A 15,212-nucleotide genomic window follows, 5' to 3' on the forward strand; every position below is an offset into this window, starting at 1 on the left:
AGAATAATAAGAATAATAATAATTCTGAATATTTTCGCTCTCACTTTGGAGCACAGGGCTGATTTCTCAGTTTCATGATCATTTTACAGATGGTAGGACACCTTGGGCGGGTAATCAGCTCATCGCAAGGCCTCTACATAAAGACAGGACAACACAAACACAGAATAAACGCATACACACATCAAACATACATGCCTTGTGTTTGATTCGATCCCACGATCCCGGCTTCTGAGCGGGCGAAGACAGTTCATGCCTCAGACCTCTCTGCTACCGTGACCGGCAATTCTGAATATGCACATAAGAAAATAAAAGATCTGTATTTACCAGAAATACAGATCTATGACTTAATTTGGCGTTACTCAACTGTCTCCTTACAATAACTACCACAAGCAGAAAATAGTACGACATAAAAATGAATATTCGCAACATACATAATCTGAAGCACTCTGAAGCTGATGACAAAGGAAATACGTCATTACGTGCGGCGTAGGAAGCGCTCTCCGTTAAGCACATGTTTCCAACGAGGAGCGCATTATGCAGGTAGCGACAGTGTGACGGTGCGCATTACGCCAAACTTCCGGTGGCTACCCAACCTGCCAGTGACAACCACGGCAAGCGGCAGGTAACGATAAATTTGGAATGAAAAACCAAGCGATAGTATGACTTCCAAGAACATGGCAGCGTAACACTTTCCAGCCTGCAGTACATGTTCATATAACTGGAATTTCCCGCCAAGGTACACTGCAAAACAGGCAACGATCTCTTCATCACACATGCCTATACATCGTCACATGATCATTCTACGATATTTCCTTCAACAATGCTTAAGCTCTGCAGCGCACGAGTGTGCTACTAAGTTTTTTCCCAGTCGCACTTAGGCAAACACTTCCTTATCGAGCGCCCTGTCGTATTTCAGGCAGCCTCTTTTCACCGTTACCAAGGGCAGCAGGTCATCAACTAGTGCTGACTATTAACCCAATATTACAGCTGCTGATCTGATATATGGCTTCCTATAATACCATGCCTAATTATTATTTCTACTAAATAGAATAAACTGGAAAAGCAGGAAGACAAAAGGTCAAAAGGTGAGGGACATTACGACTGAGGCGATGTGGCAGAAAACAGAGCGTCGTTCTTTTATTTTATTTTTTATGAACTCGTTAGTTATTAAACTATTTCGTCATACATTTTACAGAAGAACATTTATTTATTTATTTAACTTCAAATCAATACAATGATACCATGTAATTTTTTCCTTCCGCTATGTCATTTGACTATGTATATTTCCCCGCGTTTCTTATATACAGCCATTTGGACATTACCTTATCTTCCTTATAGCTGAACATATCCTGAACTATATAACCTGTCAATTGGCACCTGAAATAATGCTGACGTTTGAGAACGTAGGAAAAACCTAAAGATATACAAAAACAAATAAAAATTAAGAAAGCTAAAGTTGTCCCTGTGCGTAACTAATTAAGCACTACTCTATGAAGGCGTGTGGGGAGTGGATGTATAGATCCACATTTTGTTGCCCTCGGCACTAGCTTCAGGTGACTGGTCAGCTTCACGCCACGGCCACTTTGCCCCCGGGGAAAGAGCCCCTGATACCCATTGGATAGGAGGCTGGGTGGACCACAGAGCCGGTCTGGACGACGTGGAAAAGAGAAAATTCTTGATCCTACCGGGACTTGATGAAAACCTCATATTTAAGCTCAGTCCACATTTTTGTTGTCGTGACGTGATTTTTTTGGCACAAGATCTTTGCCATTTACGCCTTGTATTTATTTACGTATTAATTAAACCTTGCCGATCACGGTAGCCGAGCGGTCTGAGGCATATACTGTCTTCACTCTATGTGTTTATTCTGTGTTCGTGTTTTTCTGTGTTTAGGTAGAGGCCTTGCGACGAGCTGATCACTCTTCCAAGGAGTCCTACCGTCTGTAAAAAGATCATGAAACTGAAAAATCGGAGGCCAGGGTCCAAGGGGTCTGTAGAGCCAGTGAAAAAAATTAATTAAACGTTTTGATAGGATCTTTCCTTATTAAACCATATCGCGGCTTTAACCTTTAGTTGTTTCTTAGACGGTGACTTGCATTTCATTTAATTTATTTAAATATGCAGTTAGTAATTTAGAAAATAAGGAGTTAGATGTTATAATAATTAGCGAAATAATAAACTGAAAAAAGATGTAAAAGTGACCGGACGTGACCTAACTTGAGGTACTACCCCAATATTTGCCTGGAGGGACTGAAGTAAACAGGGCAGTTGTTGTCGCATCCGGAATTTGAACCGTATACTTCCCGAATACAAGTCAGAAGCGTTTTCATTTCAAACATCTTGTTCAGTTTTACATCTTACAGAAAAGAATTTCTGTGTAAATTCTATTTCTCCTATCCTTACTGTGAGCCGCCACTAGCGTAAATATAGAGACTCTTGGACTCCGTGACAGCATGGCCACCATCGGGTAGCATGGAGGTTATTTATGGAATGCATGATAAACTAGAATGTTGTTCCGAATGAGGAAACTGATTGGATGTTGATATGTTATAAAATTTAACGAGGCTTCTCTCGGAATGGGGACGCAGGCAACCGTCTGCTGCCTTCTCTCGTGATGAGATGCATGTAGTGTCTGAAGCAATGTATGTGGGGGAAACGGGAGAGCCAGAAACGTTATACAGGTCTGTTTACTGCAGAAGTTTCCAGTTTCTTCAGAAATGTCACAATCTGCTTAATAACATATAATCCTGGATCTGTTTGATGTTTAAAAAATAACACACTCATTTTCACTATGTCAAATTACACATTGAATGCTTTGAATGTGTTTTAGAAATTCAGTTACTCTGATCAAGTTCTAACCTCTGAAAAATCTTTATGAAACTCTGGAGAAACCTGTAGCTGATTCGTGGGTGTTATTGCGTATTCACGCAACCATGCATTTTTACTATAGTTTCACAGTAATATTCTTCGGGGTAAAGGCGGCAGGCGCGTAAGGCTGACAACCTTACCGACATCTGTGACTGTTTTTCTAGAGAAAATATGGGAGCCTCGACGTCTCACAACCCTATGGGTCTCCACGGCCTGTTACAGGGATACCTTTACTTTTTACTTACTTTTCACAGTAAGATGTATAAAGGAATTGCGCATATGTAAATAAACTGTAAAAACGAATACAATAAAGATTCATATGTTTACGTATGTATCTTAAATGCAGCAACTCATTTCATTAAAATATGGGATTGATATTGTCGCGTATCGGGCGTATATCGCGACAAATAAATTCACGAGGTATTCGATGTAGCGAATTTTATTTCACACTCGCACTTACAATCACACAATTGACAGTTGTACAATTACTGCTATCTGCAGTATCACAATTAGTACACTCCAAATGCCAGAATACAACTGACTAGTTGCTGGCTAACTCGGCGGTGGCTCCAGGACTCACTGACTGACTCAGTACAACTCAGTACAACTAACTGTGAATAGCCTTCGCTGCTCCGTATGTAGCCTCGATCGGACAATACGGGAAAACGGCCACGTAATAGGCACCCTTGTTGGTATGTCGCTGTGTTGCTATGTAACGCTAGCGGAGGTAACCGCTGTTACTACTTGGTGACGTCACCGCTGTTGACTTGCGTTGCCTAGCGACCAGGATGCTAGGACTCGGCTAACATCGGCTCGCTTCGGCTTCGCTCGGCGCATCACGGCTGGCGGGGGGGGAGGGGCGTCATCCATAGCTCAGCACGTCACAATATTAACATCAAGACATGTTTACCTATATGTTGAGCTGGGAGACTGAATGAAATGCAGTCTGACGAGAAATATTCGCATATTTGAGTGATGACATCACCTACAGCCGCTGTTATTCTCTTTCGGTAAAAACTTATCACAAATAACCACATTCAGGGAAACGGTATTACTACTCATGAAAAACATTTGTAACTTACCCCGTGGTACCACGTGACCGCGTTTGATTCGGGCTGGGGGTTGGCCCTCACTTCACACGACAAGAGCACCTCATCCCCTTCTTTGACCGTACCCAGGTCGATATTGGACTCGAGCTGAACCATCACCGAGGGCGGGTCTGCAAAAAAAAAACACCCAGAAAGAATATATATACCTACACAAGCAAATGAAATCCATAAACATTCGTTGGGCTCTTCCCAGCAAAAATGAAATGGAGCTTCTGCTACTGTTAAAACGCAGATATTCATGAGAAACCCCCCCCCCACCCCGCTCAACACCCCATGAACTATACGAGAAGCCTGAGCCCGGCAGAACGTCCATGGCAGTATCACAGACTGTGTGCAGGACACATGTGTTTGTTTAGGACGTGCGAGTGAATATCAGGTGTCTTGTAACTCAGTAGCCATATTTAGAGACTTATTTCATGGCTTAGAATGTTTGACAGAGATGCATAAGGATGAAGCTGAAATATAAACTTCTGTGAGTTCTATGCGAAGGTTGACAGTCCACCATTCGCACTCTCCCCTATTTCCTTGAACGTGAAGCTATATATTGATATCAATATTAAGAAAGTCAATTTATATCCGTTTAAATTACAATACACAAGATTACATTAAAATTGAAATATTTTATCTTCCCTGATATAAAAATTGAGCCTACGTATGCTAGTTTGCAAACTATACTCTGATATAAAGTGATTTGGGGAACTATAATTCTTTGTTAACTGTTTTCCGCTGTCGAAACATATAAATTACCTGTCCTATGTGTAGAAAAATCACTAATCTCTCTAGGTCACTGTTCAGTACTATACATGGCTTCTTGTACGGACCATATACATCTTCACAGCTTTGTCATTATGCATACGAGATATTTCGACTACATTTTTAAACATACGCGTATTTATACATATGTTTATCAAAATTACATTGGTATAATTTATTTAGCTTATTAGAAGGAAAGTGAATCTAACAACGATAACAAACCGTAGCCTATGGTAACACTTTCATCTGCGTTACTGATCTACATTTACCCAGAGTTTTGTTGCATAATATGTTTTCCTTTGTAATTAATTCAAGAAATAAAATTGGGAAATTTATATGAAATTTCACGCGAAATAGGACAGAGAACTGGGTCAGGAAACCCATATAGGACTGGAATTACATAGCACAATTGTTTCGGCCATTAACTCAAGATATACCCAATAAGAGAGAACAGCCAACTCGCAAATGTGTGCGATGTTTAATGGTCCTTTCCTTCCTCCATGAGTAAGTTTAATCAGAATGCATAGGCCGGCTTTGTAACCAAATGGTTTGTTGAGTTCATGCGAAAATAGCTTTCATGCTGCAAGATTGTCCAGTCTGCTCGTAGATTTCCAGTAGAGATGTTTACAGAATTGGTTTTCAGAATTTACTTTAGATAAAAATTTTGTTCGTAAATCCGTTCAGGTTTAATTTCAACCTTATATTATTTATTCTTAAACTGACTCTCTTTATGATACTATGTTACAAGACTCGTAAGAATGCATTTTATATCAGAAAAGTGTTTGGATGGAGTTACACATTTTGAAAGCATGTTTTAATTTCTATTTACAAGGGACAGCCCTGAAATCGAGTCACCAATCCAAATCGCGTCTGTAGTCACACAAACACGTGACAATATGAAATTTATCTTATAGTTAAAAAATGTAAAATTATTGAAATACCGAATCAGTCATCCAGCCAGTCAGTAGGTTAGTCAACATTTAGTGATGCAATCTGTGTAATTAGTCGAATTCTTCCCAAATATCCCTGTTTATGATATAAAAATATGCATAGTTTATAGAATGCGTTTACTCTTTGGGTGATGATGCTCTGTAAAGAGTTCAAAATAAAGTTAGCTTTGAAATACGATGATACAGATTGTCTTGTTTGGCAGTTAAAGCGACATGATCGTCGTTGTCGCTTATCTGAACCCAGCGGTGATAGTTCATATGGTGATTAGTAGTGTTGCTACGTTCTTGGTTGAACCTCAAACCTTCATTGCAAACTAGACGGGTACAATGACACTCTGTACGTGTTTTCGCCCTCCAACAATGTGGTAATGTTTCAGAGTAGATTTTTATCTATTTCCTCCAAATAATTCCCAATTCATCATTTCCATGCCCATCAACTTCTGATTTCAGCATACATAACTAACAGAGTTGACACAAAGTGACACTAACCACTCCCACGTGACGTCCAAAACTACACGACAAGTTCGATTAATATATTATTGTTATACAATTAGGAAACAATCTGTCAGCTTCCCTACATCGGCAGTTGAACTAAGGTAAAAGATAAAAAAGGTACAGCTATCTCTCCAACAGGCCGTGGAGGCCCACAAGGTGGTGAGACGTCGATGTTCCCACGTTTTGTATAGACAATCAGTTCACACATGGCGGTAAAGTTGTCAGCCTTACGCTCCTGCCGCCCTTTACCCACGAGGAAGATACCTGGTACTAATTTATGTTAGGGGCTGAGTCGATCCCAGGGCTGGAAGAATAAGGTCAATTGAAAAAATCCACCTACTCGTGACTCGAACCCTCGAACTTCCGGCTTGTATTATGGTGCCTCAACAAAATAATCTGCAGCGTACCCCATATTTGAATTACGGAGCATGTAGCTGAATACCTCCTGATTCTGATTCCACTTTACATAATCAATACAACTGATACAGTATCGTTAAACGAATCAAGAGAGAAATCTCTCGCAAGTTTCTTCAACATCGTTTCATTATTACGAATTAGCTTAGGAACTCAGGATATTCCCTTGGGATTCGACCCAAGAGATTTTCGCTTATAAATCAAAACTTGTTACGATTAGAAAGATACTCCCAATTAATTTTAAAGTATTATATAAAAATTTAGTAATATTCAACTAAACAAAATACATAAGATATTTTACACTTTTACTACTTCTGAATATTAAAGCTAAGTTGCCGAAATATATTGTGCCATATGGTATAAATGGAAGTGAATAGAGAAGGGGTGTCCTGAATATGAAACAGTTGCTGTGTGAACTCGCTCTTCAAATTAGATTAGCAGCTACACGGCGTGAACTGGAAGCGTTCCGTATACACATTCATTCAACATGTTGCGTTCAGTGAGGGTTTATCTGGGTACATCTGACTGCAGCAGCAATCGCAGGCCACGCACTGGACTCTCGGCCACTTATCTTATCGGAAAACGCCCTTCTGACAAGTTAGCCATTATTTTTGAATGGTGAGGTCCTAAGGATCATTACCGTAACAGGTAGCAATCTAAACCACGATCGTAACCTTGTAAACATCACCAAAATCTAGATGGATAAATACACTGTTTCTCTTTCAATTTGTAGTCAATCAGAAGGCCATATAACCCTCTTCCTTACTGAAACACGATGTCAGTAAAATTCAACTGAATTTTTCAGAGTCTAAAAATTGGATATATTAGGGACTCACACAATAAAAATGAGATACTTACCATGACATCTAATTAAAATTTTCAAAATTGTAATGCCATAACAAGAGTGCTTTGAGCAAGTCGGAAATGTAAGGTAGAATAAGATGAGTAATTGGGCCGCGCCATAGCTCAAGCGGTTAGTCGCTGGCTTCCCATCGCGGAGGCCCGGGTTCGATCCCGGGTCTGGTCAAGTGGGATTTGTGGTGGACAAAGTGGCGGGGAGGCAGGTTTTCTCCCAGTACTTCGGTTTCCCCTGTCAATCTTCATTCCGCCAATTGCTCCACAATCACCCTCACCTATCATCTGGGGCTGGTACAATAGGCCAGAAGTGGCCGCAGTGCAAGGGTCTTAGTCCCACCCCACTAGCAATAAAAAAAAAAGATGAGTAATTTCATATTTCGAGTTCTAAGTGGGCCTAGAGTTCCAGGTTTCCACGTGATTTAGATGCATGATCTCATGCCAGCATAAAGTCATCACTGACCTTTCAACATATCAAACTGGTACAGAAGAAGATAGAATTAACATGGGCACCGATACTTTGTTTCTTGCGGCTTCGGACTATCCGTCCAGTTCTCGGATATTTTCTTTAACGGAGAATTCATTGTTTAAGAAGAGTCTTCGTCGGTATTGGCATGGCTGTCTTGACCCTCAGATGCTTTGATTTATTGTAAGCATGAGATCTGCATAGAGGTACCCGGATTCTTGTATGGACTCTCTGTCTTTGGGCCAGGTTAGGTTATTCATTCAAAGTGATATGTACTTCATTCGCTGGCTCTACAGCCCCCTTGTGCCCTCTCCTCTGATTTTTAGTTTAATAATCACTTTACAGACGGTATGACTCCTTGGACGAGTGATGAGCTAGTCGCAAGGCCTTTACCTATACATGAGACAACACAAACACAGAATAAACATATACACATACCAAACATCAATTCCTTGTGTGGGATTCGAACCCACGATCTCGGCTTCCGAACAAGAGAAGACATTTCATTCCTTAGGCCGCTCGGTTACCGTGACTGGCAGATGTGTACCTTCAATAGATAAATTAATAAAAAGATGAACGCGGAACAATATGAAAAGTAACGGGTGCGATCTATTTTACAGTTCTGAACAAGTCTATAGATTACGTAATGGAGGAAAGCAACAGAGTATTTTGCACGACGTTCAGTGACAAAAATTCGAGATATATTCTATATAAGGCAAACTGTGGTAAACTTTGTTACTGAAGGTGTAATGCACGAGATATAAGATGCGACATTTGCCGACTGAGTAAGCAGAATGGTTATTAGCAGTACTGGCAATAGTTACCGAGCCCTATATGCGTTACATACAGATATGTTAGTATTATAAATAAATCAGCCTCTACAAGAAGGCCCTATGTTTATGTTTCCCATAGCAAAGAGAGAACTTACATAAATGGTGAATTAGATACAATTGTGATTTGAGGTGCTTATTCAGTGTGGTCCCCTGGAGAGAAACGGGTTAGAGAGAATTAAAAATCAGACTGAATTTGTATGCATGTTATCGTTCCCCTAACCAATCTTTAAAAAAATCCTATATACCACCTTCATTTGTAAATGTCCACCAGACTACTACCAAATTATGACTTACAAATGGAATGAATTAATGGAAATCTGAACTGCAAAATCGATAAAAACAATAAACAAATGAATTTTCACAGTCTGTAAAGTACAAAAAAACAAATCAAACGTCATATTTTCGATATATGCGGCAAAATGCAATTGTTATGTAACAGAAGTTAACACAATTTCAGCGATCTCAATTTACTCGTCGGGGTTAATTCCAGTGAACTTTGTTGGAGAGATGTTTCAGTTAGCAACATGACAATCATAAGTAGACTACGCTGTTATACAGTTGTGAACCCACGAATTCAAACTCCCCCCAGAGTTTGGATTCGTGGGTTCAAAGACGCTTCAGCGGCTACTGTTGTTTTGTGTGGGATGCCGCCATCTGTGAGCCGACTGTCTAGAAAATGTGGGAACCTCAACATCTCACAAATATAGGGGCCGCCACGGCCTGTTACAGGAATGCCTTTGAGATTCTGAATCCGAAAACTGTCAAGGCGTTTATGCCATGAACACGCTAGAGGGATTGAGACAAAGCTGCATGCATTTTTACTTGTATGTAATTACTAACAGAAAAAATTAAAACAATTTCATCTTGTTCTCAGCCTTAAAAGGAAATTAATAGTATAAAATTTTGAGATGGAGAATGGTATTAATAGAACAGTTTTCAAATATTTATGGACTTGGTTTGTAAGAACAATGATATTAGTCTCCTTGGTTTTCCTCTAATTATAGTTCAATAAGCAAAGCAATTTTTTTTTCCTTGGCACTACAGCCCCAGTGGGCCTAGGCCTACCTACCTTCTCCGTTCACTTCTGTTTTTCTAGATCTTACACATTCGGTAGGACTCCTTGGGCGGGTGATCAGCTCGACGCAAGTTTTTAAAGGAACTAAGCAAAGTTTTAATGTCCGCCTGTGTAACAAAAACATCTCTTCTTGTTGTGTTGATTTGAAGTATGGCCTGCCCGCTGAGGTTGTTGAAGGGCCGCGGTATTTTGACCGTGCAAAGGTAGCATAATCATTAGTTCTACCTGTACACAAACACAGAAAAACGCACACAAACATCCATGCTCTGAGTGGGATTCGAACCCACGATCCCGGCTTCCGAGCGAGCGAAGATAGTGCACGCCTTAGACCGCTCGGCTACCTTGACCGGCAGTGTATAAGAATAATATATAAGAATTCAGTTCGTACCTCACAGGAAACAGATCCGAACCCACGATCCCGGCTTCCGAGCGAGCGAAGACAGTGCACGCCTTAGACCGCTCGACTACCGTGACCGGCAAAACTATGTTTAGAAGACAATATTTCCTATACATTTTCTCAAGGCCGATACCAACAACTTTTGTCTTTCCATTTATTTCTGGATCACCGTGTTCGCTGATTTACGTAAAGGTGTCCAGGTGCTTACTTAATTAAGCACCACGCAATGAAGACGAATGGGGGAGTGGAGGTATATCTCCACCATTCTTGACCTCTACACTATATGGAGGTGAGTAGTCATCTTCACGTCCCGGCTGCCTTATCCCCAAGGAAAGAGCCCCCGGTACCAATTTGATAGGAGGCTGGGTGGACCTCAGAGCTGGCCCGGACACTGTGACGTAAAGAAAATTTCTTGGTCCGGCTGGGAATTGAACCACGGCCGAGAGGATTCAGGGGACACAAAGTCTGGTTATGTCTCCCTGGATTTACATACCTGGAAAACAATAATGACCATGCGATTATACGAGTAATTATGAATTTAATCAAGTCAAATATTTGGACTTCTTTAATTTTGGGTGAGATACTATAAAATGTAAATTAATTGTAATTAACGATTTGTATATTAAATGAGGTGCAAAACGATAACATTGCGGGAGCAATGCAGGTAGCATACACTGACTGCTTCAGTACGCAACTATGGGTATGGATTAAAGCGAAATGGCAAGAGAAGGATACAAAGATAAGGAAACTGGAGGGGGGGGGAGGTGTAAGCGAGCGATCGGAATATAAACGGCTGAATTTGTGCCCAGTTCTAAATCGAGGATCATCTCCAATTCTCTTCAGGTTTCGAAAAGGTTAAGAAAGGAGCGAAACTACTAACAATTCCAAATATATTGACCTCTTCGTTACCGATGTTTCGAAGGAACTTACTGACTTCACCTTAAGTGTCACAAATTGAACTAAGAAAACGAATAATAAGCAGTCAGCAAGCAGGGGATAAAATACGTATAACCTACGTAATATTAAGCCGATTACATTGGCCAAGCGGTCTGAGGCATGTAATGTCTTCGCTCACTGGAACACTGGGTTCATGGCTTGGAATCCCATTCAAGACATGGATGTTTGTCTGCGTTTATTCTGTGCTTGTGTTGTCCTGTGTAGGTAGCGGCCTTGCGATGGGCTGATCCCCCGTCCAAGGAGTCGTACCGACTGTCTAAGATTAAGATACTGAAGTGAAACGAAGCGTTTCACGGATGCCCTATGATTCAAGTACGAGCAACAGGAATGAAATGGATGGATGAATGAAAGGATGGATACGTAATATTAATTCCCTCGTTCATACTGGAAGTTCATCCTCTTCATCACCACACAACCCTATAAGTATTTAAATTGTTTGTTAGCATGATGAACTTCAGACTTTCGAAATATCAGGTTTTGTGAGTGTACAAATATTATAATTTCTCTATACTGTGCTCCTTAAAATTCGTATTTTTTTCCCTTGACACTGCAGCCCCAGTGGGCCTAGGCCTACCTCCATGAACTCCGTTCACTTCGGTTTTTCTAGATCTTACACATTCGGTAGGACTCCTTGGGCGGGTGATCAGTTCGCCGCAAGGCCTCTACCTGTAGACAAACACAGAAAAACACACACAAACATCCATGCCCTGAGTGGGATTCGAACCCACGATCCCGGCTTCCGAGCGAGCAAAGACAGTACATGCCCTAGGCCGTAAGGCTACCGTGACCGGCTTAAAATTCGTATTACTACTGTAAATCCTTGGCTTAACGTAAATATTTCAGCATTACCAAGGTGCGATATTCAAGATGCAAGAAGATAGTTAGCTACGGCAGTGTTACAGCTAGTATTGAGCACACGGATTGTGCTTTTGTGACCGTTGAAGGGAGGGGACAGTTTACCATTTCTCTCACCCCATGTTGTGGCTCTGTAATGCTCATATTATATTGCCCTGCTTGGAGAGTGTCCGCCCCATTCATGAGACACACCCTACAGTCCACGAATCTGCACTGCTGATGAGCGCTTTTAATGTTTCCGGATTAAACCACTTGCTTCGAGTACAAGGTGCCTCAACCTTCTCATCACATTATTATCATATGCTCCAAACGGTGCGCCAGGCCACGGAAGTGTATGTTGGGTATGGAGAGACACCGTAGCTCACGAAATTGGTTACTGGCTGTTGGAAGCACTCAAATAAATGCTCTGAATTGAACTGAACTGAAATTATGGTCTTTACCACTACACCCGCCACACGACACAGCCATTCCAATTCCTACATCTTAATTCCGGATGTACGAACCTGTAATCGAGGTCTGAAGTCGATCTTACCGTCACACTAACGACCCCTCATTCATCGATAAACGCTAGGCGTCGAAATATATAACCGTCCAGGTGATCAAGCATGCCACGACCATTTCTACTATAACCTGTTCGAAGCAAACATCTTCAAGGAAAATCTGGGATACATGTGATTATGTAAACACATGTTCTGCTAATTTATGTAACTAGCCGGGTATAACTTTTGAATCTAAGTTCCTTTCAATTTCCTTTAGCCATCACAAAGCCAAACAGTTATGCTTAAAGAAGAAATATATGCTTCCAATCAGGTTTTAAGGCATATTACATAAAATAAAGGCAGCAGGAAAGTGTAACGAGATTAATATTCGATTGTATATGTAGGCAAACTTACTGCAGTGTAATGCAAATTATCGTTTACCAACAGTTACCACATCTCTTTAATTATAACCTGTATCTTACCATTATCCGCATTCTTTTATCCACGCTCATGTAATTTGTCATTCATTTTATATTTCTCAATGGCTTAATTCCAAGAATTAAATAACTTCCAGAAGTTTAAAATAATTAATAGAAGAAAACAGATTTTATTTAATCTTCATTTTTTAATATGAACCACAAAGAAATTACTCAAATACCGCGAAAACATTTATTCGTCCTAAACCTCAGCGTTACGTTGCAAATTAAAATTTTCACAACTTAAGCAGTTATGTTATTCTGTTCTTTAGAACTAAACGCTTTTAAATTTCACATTTTGTCCTGCCCAAATTAGTTTTTAAGTATTTACACGTTACGCTAGCCTTTAGAGGCAATTCAGCTTTCTTTTTTAATTGGAATTCATCGTGTATTACAAAATAATTACCTCAAAAACAAACTTTTAACGGGAGACTAATGCATTCAGATTTTGGAATGGACAAACAGAAGCTAATAAACTGCTACATTTTAAAAAGTGGACCCTCGGTAGCCACATTGGATTTATTATACCCCGTAACACCTGTCGTCTGTTCAAATGACATGAATTTTAAGGCAGAATAACCCATGCAAATTATTGTATGTTGACTCTAATTAAGACAGTGACATTTCTGTATATTTCATGAACTACACTTATTTCTCTGTCTTCTTCTTCTGCTTCATATCAATGTACAGGCAATAAAGTCCTTTCGAAATTTTCACGGGTTATTAATTCCATTTTCTCAAGATCTTCCTTTGGTCTTCACGCCCTTTTGTTTCATATTGAAGAACCTTTTTCGGTTTTATTTACTTGATCGGCGATTCTATCCGAAGGGCATATCCAATTTTGTCTGTGTTGAATTATTTTATACGTATTCTTAATTCCTTTTATTTCCTAATATATCCATTCTTAAAGTGGTCTAGTCTAGTGCAGCTTAAAACCATTCTTAAGCATATAATCTCCACCCTTCGTGTTCTTACACGTCCAGCTGTCTTAATTGTCTAAGATTCATTTAGATACAGCACAGTTGGTAGCCCTGGTAGTTTATACAATTTCGGCTGCTTTCTTTCCTATCATAAAGATTTTTTTTAATTCGCTTAGTGTGGGATGGAGTCCAGCTGGGTCCACTCGGCACGGCGGTCACTGATTGGCCTATTGTACCAGCCCTGGGTGATTATGATGATGGAGAATTTGGTGGAATGCAGATTGGCAAGGGAAACCGAAGTACTCGGATAAAACTCGCCCCAGCGCCACTTTGTCCACCACAAATCCCACTTGACCAGACCGCGGGATCGAACCCGGGGCGCCGCGGTGGGAAGTCAGCTACTAACCGCTTGAGCTATTGCGCAGCCTATCATAAAGAATAATTCTTCCTAGATATACGTGTATTACACAGTGTATGTACTTATATCTTAATGATGTTTCTTGTACAAATAATTCGTTGTGTTGTATTTTAGTTGTAGCCTGTAAGTGTGATTCTAGTATCATGACGCATAGGTAAAAAAAGGTAAAAGTAAAGGTATCCCTGTAACAGGCGGTGTAGGCCCATAAAGTTGTGAGAGGCTCCCATATTTTCTAGACAACTGACTCACCAGATGACGGTGAGGTTGTCAGCCTTACACGCCGGCCACCCTTTACCCTCAGGGGGATTCCTGGTACTCATTTCTTCTAGAGCCTTAATAGACCCAAGAGCCAGAGTGCGGCTGGAAGGATTAGTTAGATTTAAAAATATCCTCCTCATTGGGATTCGATCCCGAGACCTTCAGGCTTGTAGCACAGTGCCTCAACCAACTACGCTACCGCGTGCCCCCTTATAACGCATAGGGAAATATGAAATTGAACTGATGAGTAACTGCGACAAAGCAAGAATAAGTCTTGAATGTTGCGCTCATAACATAGCCAGCTCGTAACATTTGAAATCGTACCAAATCAGTAGCCCGCCATTACCAATATAACTCGCCAACATGTAAGATATCGAAACTAGTTTTGAGGTCAATGTTTTCGGAACCGACGTTTTCATCTCGTTTCACAGAATCCATACAGGCGCTCTGCACTAACCCCACAATGTCCGGCCACACAGAGCGCTACCCTACCGCCCAACCAACCTCCCGTCCGGTAATGCCCCCAAATTACATCGGTCTATGCGGGATCGTATATCAAGCAGAATACCGGCACTGCTTCTCCAGTACACTGTAGGGTGGGTGTGTGTGTCTATTGGGGAAAGTTCTGTTCTGT

The 15,212-nt window shown here is 40.7% G+C and overlaps 1 protein-coding gene and 1 long non-coding RNA gene across 4 annotated transcripts in view; one reads left to right on the forward strand and one right to left on the reverse strand.

Moving 5' to 3' along the window:
- The window catches only part of LOC111875430 (hemicentin-2), a 462,602-nt gene that overhangs the window by 324,722 nt on the left and 122,668 nt on the right, over nucleotides 1-15,212 (reverse strand). For all 3 annotated transcript variants that reach the window (XR_004514196.1, XM_033755808.1, XM_033755807.1), the window contains one exon: nucleotides 3,951-4,087. Coding sequence is in view for 2 of the 3 variants with exons in the window: in XM_033755808.1 (XP_033611699.1) it covers nucleotides 3,951-4,087 (137 nt within the window). In the remaining variant the exon portion in view is untranslated. The remainder of the gene's footprint in view (nucleotides 1-3,950; nucleotides 4,088-15,212) is intronic.
- LOC111875431 lies at nucleotides 9,914-14,540 on the forward strand. Its single transcript, XR_002844726.1, has 4 exons — nucleotides 9,914-10,036; nucleotides 12,599-12,600; nucleotides 13,299-13,305; nucleotides 14,531-14,540. It is a non-coding gene; the product is annotated as an uncharacterized LOC111875431 (long non-coding RNA).

The sequence above is a fragment of the Cryptotermes secundus genome, unplaced genomic scaffold (assembly GCF_002891405.2).
Source record: "Cryptotermes secundus unplaced genomic scaffold, Csec_1.0 scaffold253, whole genome shotgun sequence".
Classification (NCBI taxonomy): domain Eukaryota; kingdom Metazoa; phylum Arthropoda; class Insecta; order Blattodea; family Kalotermitidae; genus Cryptotermes; species Cryptotermes secundus.